This window comes from Pipistrellus kuhlii, unplaced genomic scaffold (genome assembly GCF_014108245.1).
Source record: "Pipistrellus kuhlii isolate mPipKuh1 unplaced genomic scaffold, mPipKuh1.p scaffold_m20_p_11, whole genome shotgun sequence".
Classification (NCBI taxonomy): domain Eukaryota; kingdom Metazoa; phylum Chordata; class Mammalia; order Chiroptera; family Vespertilionidae; genus Pipistrellus; species Pipistrellus kuhlii.
In genome coordinates this window covers 52094904-52112281 of record NW_023425416.1, presented here as the reverse complement: position 1 = coordinate 52112281, position 17378 = coordinate 52094904, and the positions used below count along the sequence as shown (strand labels likewise).

The window sequence follows — 17378 nt, the reverse complement described above, 5'->3', positions numbered from 1 at the left end:
GGGCGGCGGGAGGACGCGCGGCGGCGGGCGCCGGCAGGGGGAGCGGGAGGCGGCGGGGCGGGCGGCGGGGCGGTCACGTGACGGGGCGAGGCGGCCCGGCCAATCCTGAGCTGCGTTGCGTGAGCGGAGGGCCGCCATTGGCCGGAGCCGCTGGCGAGCCTGCCCGGCGACCTGTTGCTAAGGGCGCCAGAGTTCGGCGGCGGGCGCCCGGGAACGCTGGTCTCGCGAGAGCTCCGCTCCCTCTCCGTCGGCGGCCGCAGCGCGGACCGGCGGGCATGGACGCTGCCGGAGACTACGCTTGGCCGCGGGCCACCTCCGAGCTCATGCTGCTCCCGGTCACGGGGCTGGAGTGCGTGCGCGAGCGGCTGCTGGCCGGTGAGGCTGCGTTTGCGGCGCGCGCCCCGGGCGGCGTGGGGAACAAAGGGGAGCCGGGGGGATGCCCGGGGGAGGGTCCCCGGGGGGGGATGCCCGGGGGGGGATGCCCGGGGGGGGGATGCCCGGGGGAGGGTGCCGGGGGGAGAGTCCCCGGGGGAGGGCGCCCGGGGGTGCGGGCTGTGGCCCGGCCGGAGCGGCCCAGAAGACAAGCCCGCTGTGGCTGCCGAGGCCGCCCGCACCCGCCCTGACGTGGACGGGCTGGGCCGCGGGAGGTGCGGGAGCCCGTGGGTAGGCGGCGGGGGGCGGGTGCGCGGTCCTTGGATGAGCCGGGGGGCTTGTTCCTCCCGAGAAGACGGGGCAGGTGCCTGGATGAGGCCCCTCCATTGGGGGCGGGTGAGCCTGGGGTGGCGGGGCCGGGCCGGGGCGGGCCTGGGGGACGGAGGCGCCTCCCTGGGAGCTGGGGCCGCAGGGCCTCTGCGCGGGATGGGGTCTGGGAACCCGGGACCCGGTGAGACCTTCCTGAGCGGGTCGGTGCGGGAGGCGGAGGCCGAGCCCCTCCCGAGATGGGTGGGTCCACCAGGCTTCTCTCCGCCCCGCACCGCCCGCTTTCCCTTGGGCTCCGCTGCCGGAAGGGGGCGCCCTCCCCTGGCTCCCGGCGTGGGTCTCTGTCTCCCTGGACGTTCTGGGTCAGATCGTGGTTGGGAGCGGCCGCCTGCCCTGTCGGTGCCCAGCAGCACCCCTGGCCTCCCCGAGGGGCAGTCCCCCCCCAACCGCTGGAGCAGACTCCCCACTGTGAAGGCTTACAGCCCCTGTGCCCCTCCCGGACCTGCCACCAACCGGCATGGCCACTGGTTCGCTGCTGTTCATTGTCTGCTTAGTTCATAGAGCCGCGGCCCCCAGCCTCGTGTGGGCCCCGCCCCCTTGATCATCTCCATATCCTTACACCCCCCATGTATAATTCCTGTTATTAAAAAAGTAAACTCCTACTCACCGAAATGCATAAACGTCACAATATACATTTATATACTGTGTATGAGGCCCCTAGAACCGTAAGAAATGCAAAAAGTCAGCTAATATCTCATTCTCCGATGCCCCCCTTAAAAGCATGTTGCCCCTGAGGCGTGTGCCACGTTGGGAACCGCTGCCGCGGAGCAAGGCCTGGGCTTGTCTCCCACGGCTCAGCACACAGCTTGCTGTCTGGTCTGTACCGATGCCCCCAGTGCTGGTGGAGTGTGAAGATCGAGTGCAGACTCAGAATGGCGTGAGACTGGGCGGGCATTTCAGATTCAGACGTGACGTTCTGGACGAGGACTGTGGTGGGGTTTGCAAACTCGAGGCCATGAACTGTGCACGCTTGGAGACAGCCCTGCCACAGTGTGGGCTGTGCGTGCGCACGTGTGTGCGCGGGCACACACACACACACACACACACACACACACACACACGCCCCCTGCCCCCTGCAGGGAAGGAGCTCCTGGAAGGCAGGCGCTCTGTGGCCCCAGGGGAAGAGGTGGTCTCAGTGGACAGCCTCGCCCGCTTGGCGCAGGGGGGAATCCATGGACAGGTAGGTGAGGTAAGGGCGAGGGGCTGAAGCTGAGGTTCCTGTCTGAAGCAAGAGAAGTGGTGGGTGAGGCGGCGGCGGCTGTGGGATTGTCCCGTACACTCAGGCCCCGGTGGAGAGTGTTGTCGGTCCCCGCGCCCCCCCCCCTTCTTCTTGCGGCTCCTCAGCTTCCGGGGAGGCGTCTGATTGGCTCTTTGCACCTGTGCAGGCGAGGGGCCGGACATGCTGGTGTATAGCCTGGATTTCGGGGGCCACCTGCGGATGATGAAGCGAGTGCAGAACCTGCTCGGCCACTACCTTATCCACGGGTTCCGGGTGCGACCAGAGCCCAAAGGAGACCTCGATGTGGAGGCCATGGTGGCCACGTTCGGGAGCAAGGGCCTCCGAGTGGTGAAGATGAGCTGGGGACAGGGGCGCTTCCGGGAGCTCTGGCGCTCCGGCCTGTGGACCATGGCGGACTGGATCTGGGACGCCCGCTGGCTGGAGGGGAACATGGCCCTGGCCCTGGGCCACAACTCGGTGGTGCTATACGACCCCATCATAGGCTGCCTCCTGCAGGACGTCCCCTGCACAGACCGGTGCACGCTCTCCTCGGCCTGTCTGATCGGGGACACCTGGAAGGAGCTGACCGTCGTGGCGGGTGCCGTTTCCAACCAGCTCCTGGTCTGGTACCCGGCGGCCGCGCTGGTGGACAGCAAGCCCGTGGCCCCCGACCGGCGCGTCAGCGGGCACGTGGGGGCCGTCTTCAGCATGTCCTACCTGGAGAGCAAGGGCTTGCTGGCCACGGCGTCCGAGGACCGCAGCGTGCGCATCTGGAAGGTGGGCGACCTGCGGGTGCCCGGGGGCCGCGTGCAGAACATCGGGCACTGCTTCGGGCACAGCGCCCGCGTGTGGCAGGTGAAGCTGCTGGAGAACTACCTGGTCAGCGCCGGGGAGGACTGCGTCTGCTTGGTGTGGAGCCATGAGGGCGAGATCCTGCAGGCGTTCCGCGGCCACCAGGGCCGTGGGATCCGGGCCCTCGCCGCCCACGAGAAGCAGGCCTGGGTGGTCACCGGCGGCGACGACTCCGGCATCCGGCTGTGGCACCTGGCGGGGCGCGGGCACTCGGGCTCCGGCGTCTCGGCTCTCTCCTTCAAGTCCCCCAGCAGGCCGGGTGCCCTCAAGGCTGTGACGCTGGCCGGCTCGTGGCGAGTGCTGGCAGTGACTGACTCGGGGGTCCTGTACCTCTATGACCTCGAGGCCAAGTGCTGGGAGCAGCTGCTGGAGGACAAGCGCTTCCAGTCCTACTGCCTCCTGGAGGCGGCCCCCGGGCCCGAGGGCTTCGGGCTGTGCGCCATGGCCAACGGGGAGGGCCGCGTCAAGGTCGTCCCCATCAACACTCCCGCTGCGGCTGTGGACCTGACCCTGTTCCAAGGCAAGGTGCACAGCGTGAGCTGGGCCCTGCGTGGCTACGAGGAGCTGCTGCTGCTGGCCTCGGGCCCGGGCGGCGTGGTGGCCTGCCTGGAGGTCACGGCCGCCCCCTCCGGCAAGGCCATCTTCGTCCAGGAGCGCTGCCGGTACCGGCTGCCGCCCAGCAAGCAGCGCTGGCACACGTGCAGCGCCTTCCTGCCCCCGGGCGACTTCCTGGTGTGCGGCGACCGGCGGGGCTCCGTGCTGCTGTTCGCCTCCCGGCCGGCCCTGCTCCAGGCGCTGGGGCTTGGGGGCCGGGCTGAGGCCGGGGCCGGGGCCGGGGCCGGGGAGCTCGGAGGGGGCGTTGACGGCGAGGGGGAGGCCGCAGTGATGGAGTGGGGCCCCGTGTCCGTCCTGCGGTCCCTGCATGGGAAGCAGGGGGTGACCTCGGTCACCTGCCACGGCGGCTACGTGTACAGCACCGGGCGCGACGGGGCCTACCACCAGCTGCTGGTGCGCGGCGGCCAGCTGCAGCCCGTGCTGCGACGCACCTGCTGCCGGGGCATGAGCTGGGTGGCCGGGCTGCGGGTGATGGCCGACGGGAACACCGTCATCCTGGGTTTCCACGCCAACGAGTTCGTGGTGTGGAGCCCCCGGTCGCACGAGAAGCTGCACGTGGTGCGCTGCGGCGGCGGCCATCGGTCCTGGGCCTTCTCGGACACCGAGGCGGCCATGGCCTTCGCCTACCTCAAGGACGGCGACGTCCTGCTGTACCGGGCCCTCGGGGGCTGCACCCGGCCGCACGTGCTCCTGCGGGAGAGCCTGCACGGCCGCGAGATCACGTGCGTCCGGCGCGTGGGCAGCATTGCGCTGGGGCCCGAGTGCGAGCTGCCCGGCTTCCTGCAGCCGGACGCCCCGGAACCCGGCAGCGAGGGGCCCAGCCTCATCGACATCGTCATCACGTGCAGCGAGGACACCACCATCTGCGTCCTGGCGCTGCCCACGGCCACGGGCTCCGCCCACGCGCTGACCGCCGTCTGCAACCACATCTCCTCGGTGCGCGCCGTGGCCGTGTGGGGCGTCGGCGCCCCGGCTGGCCCCCCGGGCCTGACCGCCCGCGTGGTGTCTGCGGGCGGCCGGGCTGAGATGCACTGTTTCAACATCATGGTCACCCTGGACCCCGGCGCCCCGAGCCGCCTGGCCTGCCACGTCATGCACCTGTCCTCGCACCGGCTGGACGAGGACGGGGACGGCCAGCGCCGTCGGCACCGGGCGGTCAAGGTGGACCCAGAGACCAGGTGATGTGCTGCCCGGCGGGCGCGGGCGCGGCAGGCGGGGGCCCTGCGTGACAGCCCTGACTCCTGCAGGTACATGTGCCTCGCCGTGTGCGAGCTTGACCCGCCGGACCTCGGCCCCCTCGTGGCTGCAGCCTGCAGTGACGGAGCAGTGAGGTAAGGCTCTGGTGGGGCCAGGAGGTGGGGTGAGGGCGGTGGGAATGGGTCCTGAGCTGCCCCCCCCTCCCCCAGGCTCTTCCATTTGCAGGACGGGGGGCGGCGGCTGCAGCTCCTGGCGGAAACCTTCCACCACCAGCGCTGTGTCCTCAAGGTCCACTCCTTCACGCACCAGGCACCCGGCCAGCGGCGGTGAGGGCTGCGCGGTGGCTGCCTGGGTCCTGGGCGCCTTTGTTGCTTTCTGTCCCCCCGACTGACCAGCCGCCTTTCCCGCCTCCCAGGAGACTGCTGCTGTGCAGCGCGGCCACTGACGGCAGCCTGGCCTTCTGGGACCTCACCACGGTGCTGGACCACGGCTCCGCGGCCCTGGAGCCGCCCGCAGACCCTGGGCTGCCCCATCGTGAGTAGCTGGCGTGCCGCTGGGCCACCCCCCTTTCCTTCACCGCGTGGCAGGCGGGCTCTGACCGCCTCTTCCTCCTGCAGAGCTGGGCCCCCCCTGCCTGACCGTCCAGGCCCACAGCTGTGGTGTCAACAGCCTGCACACCCTGCCCACGCGCGGGGGCCACCTTGTGGCGAGCGGCAGCGAGGACGGCTCCCTCCACGTGTTCGTGCTCGCCGTGGAGCTGCCAGAGCGGGGCGAGGCTGGGGGCGGTGCCGAGCTGGCGCCCCGGCTGCAGGTGCGGGAGGAGCACTCGGTCCCCTGTGCACACGCCGCTCACGTGACTGGCCTCCACCTCCTGAGCCCCAGCCTCATGGTCTCCGCCTCCATCGATCAGCGGCTGACCTTCTGGCGCCTGGGGCATGGCGAACCCACCTTCATCAACAGCACGGTGTACCACGTGCCGGACGTGGCCGACATGGAGTGCTGGCCCGTGAGCCCCGAGTTCGGTCACCGCTGCGCTCTGGGGGGCCAGGGACTCGAGGTTTACAACTGGTACGACTGAGGTGCCCGGGCGGCTGGCACTTGGGCGCGGGGCCTGCTCCCAGGCAGGGAGGGGATGTCTGTGCCGGGCCGGGTGCCTGGAGGGGACGTTGCGGGGGGAGGGAGGACGCAGCCTTGGGCTCCCAACTTCGGAACAGGCGCTGGAGGGGAGCCGAGTGCCGCCTAGGCAGACAAGAACACCCATGCCTCGCACAGAACAGAGCTCGGTAGGTTTATTAGTCTCCACATCGCTAGCCGGCGGAGTCCCAGGCGGTGACGATCATGAACAGCAGGCACCGGCACGCGTGCGGCCTCAGAGGCAGCTCAGTGGGGGCAGGCCCAGTGTGGCCAGGCCCGCGTGGAGCACTTCCTGCACAGCCCGCAGCAGCTGCAGCCGGGCCAGCATCTGACCAAACAGGTGTGGTTGAGGCTCCTAGAAAGAAAGAGAGCGGCCTGCGGGTCCCGTCCTTTGCTGCCCCCCCCCCCCCCCCCCCGCCCGCCGAGCCCTTACCCCCAGGACGTGCACCCGGTTATAGTAAGAGCTGAAGTCCATGCTGAGCTGCACCAGGAACCTGCACACCTGGAAACAGGCGGAGTCACTGGCCCGCCTTCGCCCTGTGCCCAGACCCGAATAAAGAGTGTGCGTATGCCGGCTGCGCCTCACCATGTCTGTGCGGGCCCCGGCCAGGGCTGCGGTCCGGCTCAGCAGGTCCGGGAAGGGGAGGACGCTGTTGAAGAGCAGCAGCCACTCGCCCTGTGGGAAGAAGGCTGCTGGGGTGGTGTCCAGGCCGCCCCAGGGAGCCACTGCCGGGAGGGCACTCACCTCCTCACGGAGCAGAGAGAAGTCCAGGCTGCTCGCAGGCGGGAAAGGCGGGTACAGACCTTGTTCCAGGCCGCGCTGGTAACCCGCAAAGAGCGTGGCGAGGCGGGCACAGTTATACAGGACGAAGGTGCCGCTCCGGGGGCCCTTGGTGGACATGCTGTCGGCCAGGTCCAGGAGCAGCTGCGGAAGGCACAGCTGCAGAGGGCCAGCGGCCACCAGGCCTGCCCCTGCCCCGTCCTGCCGGGCACAGGCTCACCTGACCCTGCGGGGCTTTGCTGAGCATCTCAAACTTGATGGTGGCCGCAGAGAGAATGCTGAAGGTTTCTGTCCAGGCTGGGTCTGTGGGCAGAGGCGGCAGTCAGGCTGCAGGCAGGAGCCTGGGGGGTGGGGAGGGGTGAGGTGGGGGGCAGCCGGAGCCTCCCAGGCTCACCTTGGGCCAGGTCCCTGCCGTGCTTCAGAGCCGAGGCCGCACGCACCTGTGCCAGCCGGAGCCTGCGTGGGGAACAGGGTGAGAGGAGGACCGGGCAGAGCCCGGCCCGGGCATCCCGCGGCCACTCCCGCTTGCTCGCTCACTCGTAGTACTCCGGCGCGGTCAGGCTGCCGGGCGCCCCAGCTGCTCTCACCGGGCCGCACACCAGGTGCTTCTGTCGGGGAGAAGCGGGCTAAGCCAGCTGGTGGCGATCAAGCAATAAACCCTCCAGGACAGTCCTGCGGGCTCCCAGCCTCTTCCCATCAGGCTTAGTGCCGGCTCGCCCAGCCCTCCACACCGTTCCAGGTCCCAGGGTCCTCAGACCCGCACACTCCAGTCTGTCCCTCCTGAGCCCATCCCCGCCCACCTGCGCCAGAGGCGCCCACTCGTCCAGCTCCCGCCAAAGCAGGTCCAGCTGCTGCTGCTGGGCCTCCTCCTCGCCGCTCAGCACGTGCACGGCCACGCAGCTGTCCACGGCGCCGGGAGCGGGAGCCTGCGGGAGGGGGCTGTCACCATTACCACCGGGACCGGGCGCCTCGCCCAGGCCCGGGGAGGGGTCCTCGGGCCCGGGCTGCGCGGCTGCTTGCAGGTCCGCCAGCTGGGCGAGCAGGTCCTCGGTCACTGCAGGAGACACGCCCTGGCTAGCGGTCCGGTCGCCCCCCCACTCCCCCGTCTCCCTCCCACTCTAGGAATCCAGGGCCTACCCAGGCCGCGGTCCAGGGTGGGGTCACAGCCGGCTGCGCGCCCCCGCCCCCCCGCCAGCTCCTTCAGGCACACGCCCCCCAGGTCGCCGGCGGGCAGAGCTCCTGGATCCCCGGCCGCGGTGACCTCCGCCAGAGCGCGGCTCCGCAGGGCTTCGGCCGAGGCCGGCTCCGAGGCCGCGGGCCAGTCCACCCGCAGCTGCTGCAGGAAGGCCGACAAGTGCGGGTCCTGCACGGCGGGCGCCAGGCGCACCTTCACCCTGCGGAGCGGGGGCGCCGCTTAGCCCGAGCGCCCGGCGCGGTCCGCCCTGCTCCCCGCCCGCAGCCCCCAGCCCCCGGGCGCGCTCCTCCCCCGCCCCGCTCACCCGTGGGCGCGCAGAGCCCGCGCCAGGTGGTCGGCCACGAGCACGGCCCGCAGCTGGCCCAGGCGGAGCGCGCGGGGGGCGGCGCGCAGCGCGGGGCAGTGCAGCAGGACGCGCGGGGCCCCGGCGGCGGGCCGGGCGGGCGCGGCGTAGGCGCCCACGGCCCCGAGCACCCGCTCGAAGACGGCCGCGCGCTGCAGCCGGAGCGCCAGCCCCGCGGGGGTCGGCTCGCAGCGCAGCACCGGGGCCACGCCGGGGCCCTGCAGGTCCGCCAGGGCACGGAGCACGCGCTCGGGCACCTGCGGGACAACAGGCCGGTGAGTGGCGGCGCTCCCGGGCCCCGCCGCCCCCCGCGTTTAACCCCGCGGCCACCGCTCCCGGGCCCCGCCGCCCCCCGCACCTGCCCGTCCCCGAAGCGCGCCCGCAGCGCCTGCCGCGGCGCCAGGAAGTCGCGGGCGCGCAGGTGGCGGGCGCGCGTCTCCCTGAACCACACGGGGCCGCCCGGGCCCAGGGCCGCGTTGAGGGCCCCCAGGGTCTCCTCCAGCCCGAGGCGCCCCGTCGCCATAGGGACCGGAAGGCGCGAGCGGAACCGGAAGCAAATGTTGGAGGCCGAGCTTCCGGGAGGGCGACAGGCGGGGCGGGCCGGCCCCGAGCGGGCAGGTGCACGGGGGGAGCTGGGCGCCGCCGGGCCGCCGGGCCCGCTCAGTCCCGGTCCGACCCTCGGGTTCCCCGGGCCCGGGCCTCTGTCGCCACCCGCGCCCCGCGGCCGGAGGACCGTGACGGGGCTCTGCGCCCGCACTTGGCGCCCGAACACGCTCCCCGCCGGCACGGCCCAGAGCCCTCGGGAAGGGAAGGGAAGGGGGTGTGCGGCGCCGGTTCCTGCGGCCCCTCCTCCTCCGGGGCCCGGCAGGTGGCCCTCGGGCTCGGTCCGGGCCGCCCGGGGTGAAAGCGTCTCCTTCCCCTCGCGCCGCCCAGAGGGAGCTCGGGCCGGCACCTGGGTTTCCGCTCCAGTGACCCCCGTTTCCTCTCCGAAACCGAAACCGGCGCCGCGCGGGGCGCGCAGAACCGCGCTCTGCCCGCAGCAGCGAACAGGGGCCCGGGGGGAAGCCGGCCGAGCCCCCCGGCGGTGCCGAAGCGCGCGGGGCGGACACGGCGCCCGGAGTCTAACTGCGCCCGCGGCGGGGCGGCCGTGTCAGCCCCGCGCCCTGTCCGCGCAGCAGCGCGCGCCTCCGGGCACTGGCGCCGGGACCGCCGGGCTCCGGCTCCTCTCGGCACGTGGAGGTTCGTCCCCAGGCGAAGGGCTTCCGCGAGCGAGCTGTCCGCGGCCCCGGCTCCCCGGCGTCTATGGCTCCTTCCGGCCGGAGGCGCGCCGGAGGCAGGTGCGGCCCAGGGGGGTGTCCGGGTCGGGATCGCCCGCCCCTCCCGGGCGGGGACGCTGCTCAGGCAGGAGAGCAGGGAACGAAATCCAAGCGCAGCTGGAATGCTCGGAACAACAGCTGCTTTTGGGATTCCGTTGCCCGCGGTCCAGCCATGGGAGGGGGTGCCCGGGGCCAGGATAGAGCCCGTTTCCGTCCCGGGAGGCACCCCTCGGAGGAGGCGGTGAAACCCAATCTAGTGGGAATGAGCTGCTCACCTGGCCCCCAAACAATAGGGGGGCGGCGGGGACCTCCCCGGGGACCGAGTCCCGAACCGGATTACAGCCGCGGGGAGGTTCCGCGCAGCCCGGCTGCCTGTGGCTGCTGGTGCCAGGGAGCCAGGGCGCCGGCGAGGTGACTGCCGGGGCGGCTGCAGGGCCGGCGGGGGAGGAAGCCAGCCGCGCACCGGCCGTGGGGACACCGCACCCGGCCCTTTGTCCGGGGGCGCTACCGGCTCCAGCTCGAGGGCCCCCGATGGCCCCCGACGGCAAGACCCCCAGGAGCCGACTGAGCCAGTCTCGTAGGTACCGAGCCTGCCGCCCGCCGGCCCCGCGGAGAGCAGACCGGCACCACCATCCCCCCGAGGCCACGGCACTGAGCGCGGAGATGCCCGGACCCGCGAGGGCGCCGGAGGCCCGGGGACCGGCTCCGGCCGAGGGCGGGGCAGCTCCGAGGACAAGGAAGGAGCGAGCGGGGTCGAAGCCGCGCCAGCGGCCGCCGCCGCGTGCAGCGCCTGGTCCGCTTCGGCCCGCCAGGTCCCGCCGGAGCAGCCACCGGGGCTGGCGACATCCCCTTCCGATCCCTCGGCCGCAGCCCGGCCACTTTAAGAAGAGCCGCCGGCCACGCCCCCGCGCTCCGAGGAGCCAATCCACGCGCGGCCACGCCCCGAGCGGTGCGCGGTGGCGACGCCAACGGTCGCGCGGGGGACGGTTGGGAAGGGGCGTGATTCCGAGGCCGCGGGGAAACCCGAGCTGCCGCCGCCCTGGAAACCCGACGCCCCGAAGCCGGGATTAGGGGCCCGGGGGCCGGCGCCCCGCCCCGGGCAGGTGCGCGGCTCCGCCAGGTGCGCCCCGCCCGGCCCGGGGGCCCCGCCGCTGGCTGAGCCGGGCGCCGGGCCGCGACGGGGGCCCAGGTGGTGCCCCGAGGCCGGGCCCGCCCCCAGGGGCCCGGCGCCCCCGCGGCGTTCCGCGGGGCCCGGGGCGCGGCGGCGGCTGGTGCGGACGCGGGCCCCGCCTCCCGGGACGGGAGGCCCGGCGGCTCTCTAGCCCCCCGCGTGGGGCCGGCCGAGCTGCGCGGCGCCCTCCGGCCGCAGGGGGCGCTGTGGCCGCGGGGCTGGGCTTCGCCGCGTCCTCGCTGACCCCGCTTGTCGGTTCACCATGGCGGCCGCGTTCGTGCTTCGCGGCCTGGGCAGAGCAAGGCCCGTGCTTCGCCCGCCGCCCGCGGAGCTGCTGCGGTGAGTCCGGCCCGCGTTCTGTCCCGTCCTCCCCGGAAGCCGGTCCCGCGGCTCCTCGCTCCCGCGCCGAGACCTGACCGTGTGCCCCGCAGGGCCCCGCGGCGCGGGCACCGGCTCACGCCGGCGGACGACGAGCTGTACCAGCGCACGCACATCTCCCTGCTGCAGCGCGACGCCCCGCACGCCGCCTACGTGGAGAGCTACAGCAGCCGCGGCTTCGTGGTCAACGGGAACCGCGTGTTCGGGCCCTGCGCGCTGCTCCCGCACTCGGTGCTGCAGTGGAACGTGAGCGCGCCCCGCCCGCCCTGCACCCCGGGCTCGCGTGGCCCCGGGAGCGGCTCTCCGGGAAGCTGCGTGGGTTTGCTGACACCTGGCCCCTCCCCGCACAGGTAGGGTCCCACCTGGACATCACGGAGGAAAGCTTCTCGCTCTTCTGGATGCTGGAGCCCCCGCTAGGTGAGGAGGAGGGAAGCGCGGGGGTGATCCCAGCCCCCCCAAACGCCCGCGCGGCCCGTCAGCAGGCCTAGCTGCAGCCTGCCGTGTCCTCCTGCCCTAGAGATCGTGGTGGTGGGCACCGGGGACCGCACCGAGAGGCTGCCCTCGCGGGTACTGCGCGCCATGAGGCAGCGGGGCCTGGCCGTGGAGGTGCAGGACACGGTCAGTAGGGACGTGGGGGCTATGGGGAGGGCAGCGCGGCCTGGTCCTAGCCCGGCTGATGCTGGCTCTCCCTGCAGCCCAACGCTTGTGCCACTTTCAACTTCCTGTGTCACGAAGGCCGAGCGACTGGAGCTGCTCTGATCCCCCCACCTGGAGGGACCGCGCTCGCTCCTCTGGCCCAAGCTGCAGAGTGAACAGGGACCCACCCGACCTTCCCGGAGCCCCTCCCTGTAGCCTGTGCCGAGTCTGCCTCCCTGAATTAAACTCTTATCTGCTCTGTGTGGTGCGTTGCTGGCCAGGGGCTTTGGGCTCAGTGGGCCTCGTGAACAGCCAAGGGGCCCTTCCAGGTGGGCCGCCCGGCCCTCCTCCCAAACCACAGGTCTGTCCACACTCACCTGCAGGCTGGGAGTGACCTCTCACCACAGGCTCTTTATAGATAGGATCCAGGCACCAGCATGAGGGGCTCAGCCTGGACCATGTGGCCAAGCTTTGGGCCAGCAGAAGGCTCTGGGTGCTGGTCCAAAGCCCCATGGTCCTGGCCCCTAAGCAGCTAGTCAGACGCTGAGCTCGAACCCTGGGCCCTCGTGAGCCGTGGCTGCTCAGGGCGGCTTGTGAGCTCCCTCAGGAGGGATGCTTGGAACCAGCCCCTCCAGATCCCTGGAGCCCCCCTAACCCCAGGGAGAGGCCTCCTGGAAACGGTGCTGTGTGTGGTGCTTGTGTGAGGGGTGCAGTGGCAGAGCCCCCCTGCCTGCTGACCTCAAAGACCACGCATCACTTTTCTCAAAATTTTATTGAAAAACCAAGGAAGGGACGATGCTGGAATCCCTCTTCAGAAAAGCCGCTTCTCATACCTGCAGACAGAGGACCAGCTGTGAGGGGGCAGCAGGCAGGGACCCCCACCCCCAGGACGGGCGGGAGGGGGCGGTCGCTTACGAATGGAGGCCGTGGACACCGCCTTCCACCTGCGCGGAGGCCGTCCTCTTCTCAAACTTGAGCTCCCCGGAGTACATCATGGCTCTGGAGGACAGGCAGCTGTGGGCACGGCCTGGCCAGCCCCTCTGCCCACGTGCATGCCCCCCTTACCTGACTTGGGTTAGACTCTTAGCACCAATGTCCTGGCAGGAGTGCTGGATGCCGGCAATCAGGTAGGGGACAAACTTGTGGATGGACCCCTTGTCCTGCACCGCCCCAGACACCCCCTGGGCCACCTTGATCTTGTCAGCTTCGCTGCAGGGAGGAAGAGACAGGGTCAGCACGGGAGGGGGCGGTGCAGGGGGAGAAGGTGACGTCCCAGTCCCACCTGAAGTAGCGGTTCTGGCTGCTGAGGTGCTTGTCCATGGCGTCGAGCGAGCCCATGCCCCGGTACTTCTTGAGCCGGATGCCGTCGGAGAAGAAGTACTCGCCGGGCGCCTCGGTGGTGGCGGCCAGGAGGGAGCCCATCATCACTGGGGAGAGAGGCAGTGCTGGGGCCCGCCCGCCGCGGGCTCGGAGCCCTGCCCGCTCCGCTCCCGGCCGGCCTCACCTGTGGAAGCCCCCAGGGCCAGGGCCTTGGCGATATGGCCCACGTTTTGGATGCCCCCGTCAGCGATGACTGGAACACCGAAGCGCCGCGCATACTCGGACACCTTGTACACTGCCGTGGCTTGGGGCCGCCCGCAGGCCAGCACTGCGAAAAGAGGGGGGCAGATGGGTGGGTGGAGGTGGTGGGGATGGGCAAGGGGCCCTGTGGCCACAGCTGCGGCCAGCAGCGTTCAGCTGCACCTGCACCGGGACCGCAGCCTGGCTGAGGACCAGTCACGTCGAGCAGCGGCTCCTCTGTCCCAAACGGCACAAACAGCTGTGATGGCCACCACTCACCCGTGTGCACGTGCACGTGTGCAGGGCCCAGGGCAGCCCAGGAACATGCAGTCAGCAGCGGAAAGCCCCGCCCACTGGCACAGGTGGGTAGGGTCACTGTGCAGTTAGTCCCCGAGGCCCGCCCGCCCTCCCTGCACGGCGGCCGCTTGGGCACGATGGGGAGCGGTCCAGTGGGAGGAAGAGGGTGCTGAGTTGGTCCTGAGCTGTGCCCGACTGCAGCTGTGGGCAGAGCAGGGCCCACGGGGGAGACCTGCCCTAGAAGCACCGGGGAAAGGGGGCTGGTTTTTGAGGAGCCCCCAAACCACGGTCTGTCATCAGTCTGCCCTGCCCACCCGTCAGCATCACAACCCCGGGAGCTACAGCTACAGTCAACCAAGCAGCCGGGCGTGGGCAGCTGGCCGGGCCGGTGGGCCGGGCCGCACTTACTATAGCAGCCCGTGACAGTGGAAGGGCATTTGGGGCTGTGGGACTTTATGTCTGGAGGGATCTTGGGAGCTGCTAAATGAAACAAACAGACCAGAGTTTAGAGAGGCCGAGCAGAGCAGGGAGGCCAGGCGAGGGGCAACGGCGATGAGGGGAGACGAGAGCTCGTCTTGCTTACAGCATGTCGCCCGTCCAGGGGCCTGCTGGCCCGGGCTGCCCCTTTCAGGACCCTCTCGTGCCCCGAGAGCTCCGGGCTCAGGCCTGTGGGCTGAGCGTCCCGGTGAGCCTCACCTTCCTGGGTGATGCAGATGGAGCCACTGCCCATGCCCACCCGCAGGGCGTCCACACCGGCGTCGATGAGGTTCTTGGCCTGAGCAGCGGTGACCACTGCGTGAAGAACAGAGGCTCAGGGGGTGCAGGTGGGCACCTCCCCTCCTGGCCCAGGCCCTCCGTGCCCCCGGCCTCACCATTGCCTCCGATGACCTGGAGGCTGGGGTACTTCTCTTTGATGTACTTGATCATGTTGATCTGGAAGATGGAGTTCCCCTGGGAGGAGTCCTGGAACAGGAGGTGCCGGTGAGCGGGCACGGCGGCAGCCCCCCGCTCCCCCTGCCCCGGCGGCGGCAGCGCACCAGCACGACCACGTCCACGCCGGCCTGGGCCAGCAGGTCCAGCCGGTACTTGTCGTCCTCGTGCGTGCCGATGGCCGCCCCGCACAGCAGCTGCTTCTTGGTGTCCTTGGAGGCCAGGGGGTAGTCGCGGTTCTTCTTCAGGTCTGTCCGCGCAATGATGGCCACCAGCTCGTCGTCTTCGTTCACGATGGGCAGCTTCCCTGGGGCAAAGTGGACAGGCGTCAGGACCCGGGTGTCCGTGCCAGGAGCCTCCCTGCCTCCAGGACTCACCCTTCTTGCTGCGCTGCAGGATCTCGTTGGCTTCCTTCAGCGTGACGCCCGCAGGGGCCACCACCAGGTCCTCTCTCTTGGTCATGATCTAGACGGGAGGGGAGCGAGAGGAAGGGCCAAGTGGCGACCAGACCTCCCAACAGGCCTCCCTCTGCGCCAGACCACCCCGCACATGAGCCCGCAGTCTGCAGCACTCTGGTGAGCATGCGCATGGAGTAGAAATGACACTACGGCCCTAGCGGGTGGGGCTCAGTGCACAGTGTTGGCCTGCAGACTGAAGGGTCCCCAGGTTTTCCACTTAGGGGGAAACATGCCTGGGTTGCAGGCTTGATCCCCAGTGGGGAGTGTTCAGGAGGCAGGCAATCAGTGATTCCCTCTCATCATTAATGGTTTTTCATTTTATTGATTTTTTTACAGAGAGGAAAGGAGAAAGAGAGTTAGAAACATCGATGAGAGAGACACATTGACTAAGCTGCCTCCTGCACACTCCCAACTGGGGATGTGCCCACAACCAAGGTACATGCCCTTGACCGGAATCAAACCTGGGACCTTTTAGTCCTCAGGCCGACGCTCTATCCACTGAGCCAAAACAGTCAGGGCTCATCATGGATGTTTCAGTCTTTCTCTCCCTCTTCCTTCCTCTCTGAAAATAATATACATTTTAAAAGACATGATGGTGTGTGACAGTGTTAGAAGGGCCGCACCAGACCCTTAGCAGAGGAGGCTGAGGGTCCCTGAGCACTGCTCTCACCGGGGTTGGCAAAGAACACAGCAGGCACGCTGGCCAACCCCGGGCAGCCCGAGAGCCTCCCTGGTGTGCGCAGGGGGACGGGAGGTGGAGCTCTACGGGAGGATCAGGCAGAGACTTCAGAGCCGCCACTGAGCCAAGAGGCTTCTTGTCGGCAGCCTGGTTGCTGGAACGTGGCTCTGCCGCGCACCTACCTCTTCTAAAAACCGGTCATGCTCCTCCTCCTTGAGAAAATCGATGTCCCGCGAGGAGATGATGCCCACCAGGCGGCTGCCCATGCGGCCCGTGTCGGTGATGGGGATGCCGCAGAAGCCGTGCCGGGCCTTGGCCTCGAACACGTCCCGCACGCGGTCCTTGGGGCTGAGCACCACGGGGTCTGTGATGAACCCCTGCTCGTATTTCTGGAAGGAGGAGAACGGCAATTCCCAGTCACCTTCATCGGCTCCGTCTGAGAACAAGTTTGTGCCAGCTCCCCCTTGGCCGTGCCAGGGGACCAATCAGACCGGCACCTCACACCAGGGAGAGGAGACATGGCTGGTGGTAGGTGCTGCTCACTGGTCCCCTTCTGTTGTCTGAAGACCCCCCTCAGGCTCTTACGCTCAGGAACTCAACTCCACGGTGGGAAAGGCCTCAGGTAGGACCAAAATACCCCCACCCTGCCTCAGTGCCATCCCAGGGGCTCTTGCCCATGACCCTTGCCCTCTGACCTTTACTTTCCGAACTTCGTTGGCCTGGAATTCAGGTGTACAGTTGTGGTGGATGAAGCCAATACCACCTGTAAGCTGTAGAATGACAAAACGAGGGGAAAATTGACACGAAAAAGAGGCACGACTGCCTTTGGGGAAGAGACCTGGCCTGCTCCTGCCCTTCCACCCAGGGTGCTCACCGCCATTGCTATGGCCATCCCAGCTTCCGTGACCGTGTCCATGGGTGAGGACACCAGGGGCGTTTTCAGAGTGATCTTTTTGGTCAGAGCAGAGGTCAGGTCCTGAGGATACAAGGCCAGCTAATGTGAGAACACAGCCCACACCACCCATGATGGTGCCACGTCTCTCACAAAACAGGAGCCCTGAATGGCCTGCATGCTAACCCACTCCACAGAACCCCCAAAGCCCAATCTGGGGAGGCAGACCGAGGTTCAGCAGCACACACACACACACACACACACACACACACACACACCCGTCTTAATGCTGAGGACCCAGGTCCTGCCATACTCACCACCTGGTCTGCAGTGAAGTCGATGTATCCAGGGAGAATGAGAAAGTCACTAGGAGGGCGGGGAGCGAATTGGGGGTAAGGCTCAGGCTTAGCGTAGCCAGAGACCATCCCACGGGCATGTGGGCAGAGGGCACCCAGGCCAGGCCGAGCCCGAGGTGGAGCCAGCGACGGGACCTGCTCTGCCACTAGCTGTCACCTGGCCCTGGCACCCTGACAACGCCATGTGCCCAGAGAATGGCGCCCCCAGTCTGAAACCCCAAGCACCGCCAAGTGCCGCCTTCATCCCACCCGCTTCGTCCGACTCCGTGAGCCCGAGATCTCGGTGGGAGGTTTCCGGAACCGGCGCCCCCACCCCCAGCGGCTCCATGGCAGCCCAACCCGCCGCCCAAGCCAGGTGAGCCCGCTGCCCGCACTTGTAGGTGAGGCCGTCGCCGCAGTTGAAGAGCTGCTGTGCCGTGAGCCCGTCGTCGGGCACGTAGGACGTGCCCCCGCTAATCAGGTAGTCGGCCATGACCAGCGGGAACGGCGCGTCTCCGAGCACCACGCCGCAGAGGCCGCTGGCGTCCGGGCCGCGCCAATATACGTCCGCGGGTGTCGTCAGCGCGTTCCGATGACGTCAGGACGCAACGTGCGGGCGGAGCCGACACGC

General features: G+C 69.5%; 5 protein-coding genes across 9 annotated transcripts in view; 3 read left to right on the top strand and 2 right to left on the bottom strand.

The window, feature by feature from the left end:
- Window positions 1-1890, top strand: part of ARIH2 (ariadne RBR E3 ubiquitin protein ligase 2) — a 55202-nt gene extending 53312 nt beyond the window's left edge. Inside the window, exon 18 of the mRNA XM_036432318.2 lies at window positions 1878-1890. The gene's annotated coding sequence lies outside the window, so the exon portion shown is untranslated. The remainder of the gene's footprint in view (window positions 1-1877) is intronic.
- WDR6 (WD repeat domain 6) lies at window positions 61-6351 on the top strand. Of its 2 annotated transcripts, none has more exons than XM_045579599.1 (6): window positions 61-375; window positions 2145-4623; window positions 4693-4776; window positions 4852-4968; window positions 5058-5176; window positions 5260-6351. In XM_045579599.1, exons 1-6 carry the CDS (start codon window positions 276-278, stop codon window positions 5718-5720), a joined length of 3360 nt encoding a protein of 1119 aa, XP_045435555.1. In that variant the 5' UTR covers window positions 61-275; the 3' UTR covers window positions 5721-6351. The 2 variants fall into 2 exon arrangements, with proteins under 2 accessions (XP_045435555.1, XP_036288198.1); XM_036432305.2 differs by having other exon boundaries at window positions 61-380; window positions 2150-4623.
- DALRD3 (DALR anticodon binding domain containing 3) lies at window positions 4859-8618 on the bottom strand. Of its 2 annotated transcripts, XM_036432332.2 has the most exons (11): window positions 8454-8618; window positions 8057-8352; window positions 7695-7951; window positions 7358-7611; window positions 7095-7165; window positions 6952-7013; window positions 6778-6860; window positions 6522-6701; window positions 6363-6452; window positions 6210-6278; window positions 4859-6131 (listed from the first exon to the last, which is right to left on the bottom strand). In XM_036432332.2, exons 1-11 carry the CDS (start codon window positions 8616-8618, stop codon window positions 6012-6014), a joined length of 1647 nt encoding a protein of 548 aa, XP_036288225.1. In that variant the 3' UTR covers window positions 4859-6011. The 2 variants fall into 2 exon arrangements, with proteins under 2 accessions (XP_036288225.1, XP_045435558.1); XM_045579602.1 differs by having other exon boundaries at window positions 6363-6701.
- A 1853-nt stretch (window positions 8619-10471) lies between these two features.
- On the top strand, window positions 10472-11857 carry NDUFAF3 (NADH:ubiquinone oxidoreductase complex assembly factor 3). Its single transcript, XM_036432331.2, has 5 exons — window positions 10472-10921; window positions 11014-11206; window positions 11311-11377; window positions 11478-11578; window positions 11656-11857. The coding sequence occupies exons 1-5, from the start codon at window positions 10845-10847 to the stop codon at window positions 11770-11772; spliced, it is 555 nt and encodes a 184-aa protein (XP_036288224.1). The 5' UTR covers window positions 10472-10844; the 3' UTR covers window positions 11773-11857.
- Window positions 11858-12358: 501 nt separating this feature from the next.
- On the bottom strand, window positions 12359-17328 carry IMPDH2 (inosine monophosphate dehydrogenase 2). 3 transcript variants are annotated; one of them, XM_036432315.2, is made up of 15 exons: window positions 17143-17328; window positions 16730-16778; window positions 16395-16496; window positions 16216-16290; window positions 15703-15909; window positions 14761-14848; window positions 14491-14690; window positions 14326-14416; window positions 14150-14245; window positions 13862-13933; window positions 13101-13244; window positions 12879-13023; window positions 12662-12805; window positions 12512-12595; window positions 12359-12429 (listed from the first exon to the last, which is right to left on the bottom strand). In XM_036432315.2, the coding sequence occupies exons 1-15, from the start codon at window positions 17238-17240 to the stop codon at window positions 12408-12410; spliced, it is 1617 nt and encodes a 538-aa protein (XP_036288208.1). In that variant the 5' UTR covers window positions 17241-17328; the 3' UTR covers window positions 12359-12407. The 3 variants fall into 3 exon arrangements, with proteins under 3 accessions (XP_036288208.1, XP_045435559.1, XP_036288210.1); XM_045579603.1 differs by having other exon boundaries at window positions 13862-13930; XM_036432317.2 differs by lacking the exon at window positions 13862-13933 and having other exon boundaries at window positions 17143-17327.
- Between the last annotated feature and the right edge of the window lie 50 nt (window positions 17329-17378).

Bases quoted from the DNA above. Each gene is read 5' to 3' on its own strand.
- IMPDH2 (XM_036432315.2), bottom strand. From the start codon at position 17,240: ATGGCCGACTACCTGATTAGCGGGGGCACGTCCTACGTGCCCGACGAC. The intron at 13,245-13,861 runs GTAAGTGCGGCC...CTCTTTTCGCAG, and splicing joins CACTGTCACGGGCTGCTATA to TGCTGGCCTGCGGGCGGCCC. The intron at 12,806-12,878 runs GTGGGACTGGGA...TCCTCCCTGCAG, and splicing joins AGCCAGAACCGCTACTTCAG to CGAAGCTGACAAGATCAAGG.
- DALRD3 (XM_045579602.1), bottom strand. From the start codon at position 8,618: ATGGCGACGGGGCGCCTCGGGCTGGAGGAGACCCTGGGGGCCCTCAAC. The intron at 7,612-7,694 runs GTAGGCCCTGGA...TGTCTCCTGCAG, and splicing joins CACCCTGGACCGCGGCCTGG to TGACCGAGGACCTGCTCGCC. The intron at 7,014-7,094 runs GTGAGCGAGCAA...TTCCCCACGCAG, and splicing joins ACCGCGCCGGAGTACTACGA to GCTCCGGCTGGCACAGGTGC.
- WDR6 (XM_045579599.1), top strand. From the start codon at position 276: ATGGACGCTGCCGGAGACTACGCTTGGCCGCGGGCCACCTCCGAGCTC. The intron at 376-2,144 runs GTGAGGCTGCGT...GCACCTGTGCAG, and splicing joins GCGCGAGCGGCTGCTGGCCG to GCGAGGGGCCGGACATGCTG. The intron at 5,177-5,259 runs GTGAGTAGCTGG...TTCCTCCTGCAG, and splicing joins AGACCCTGGGCTGCCCCATC to AGCTGGGCCCCCCCTGCCTG.
- NDUFAF3 (XM_036432331.2), top strand. From the start codon at position 10,845: ATGGCGGCCGCGTTCGTGCTTCGCGGCCTGGGCAGAGCAAGGCCCGTG. The intron at 10,922-11,013 runs GTGAGTCCGGCC...TGTGCCCCGCAG, and splicing joins CCGCCCGCGGAGCTGCTGCG to GGCCCCGCGGCGCGGGCACC. The intron at 11,207-11,310 runs GTGAGCGCGCCC...CTCCCCGCACAG, and splicing joins ACTCGGTGCTGCAGTGGAAC to GTAGGGTCCCACCTGGACAT.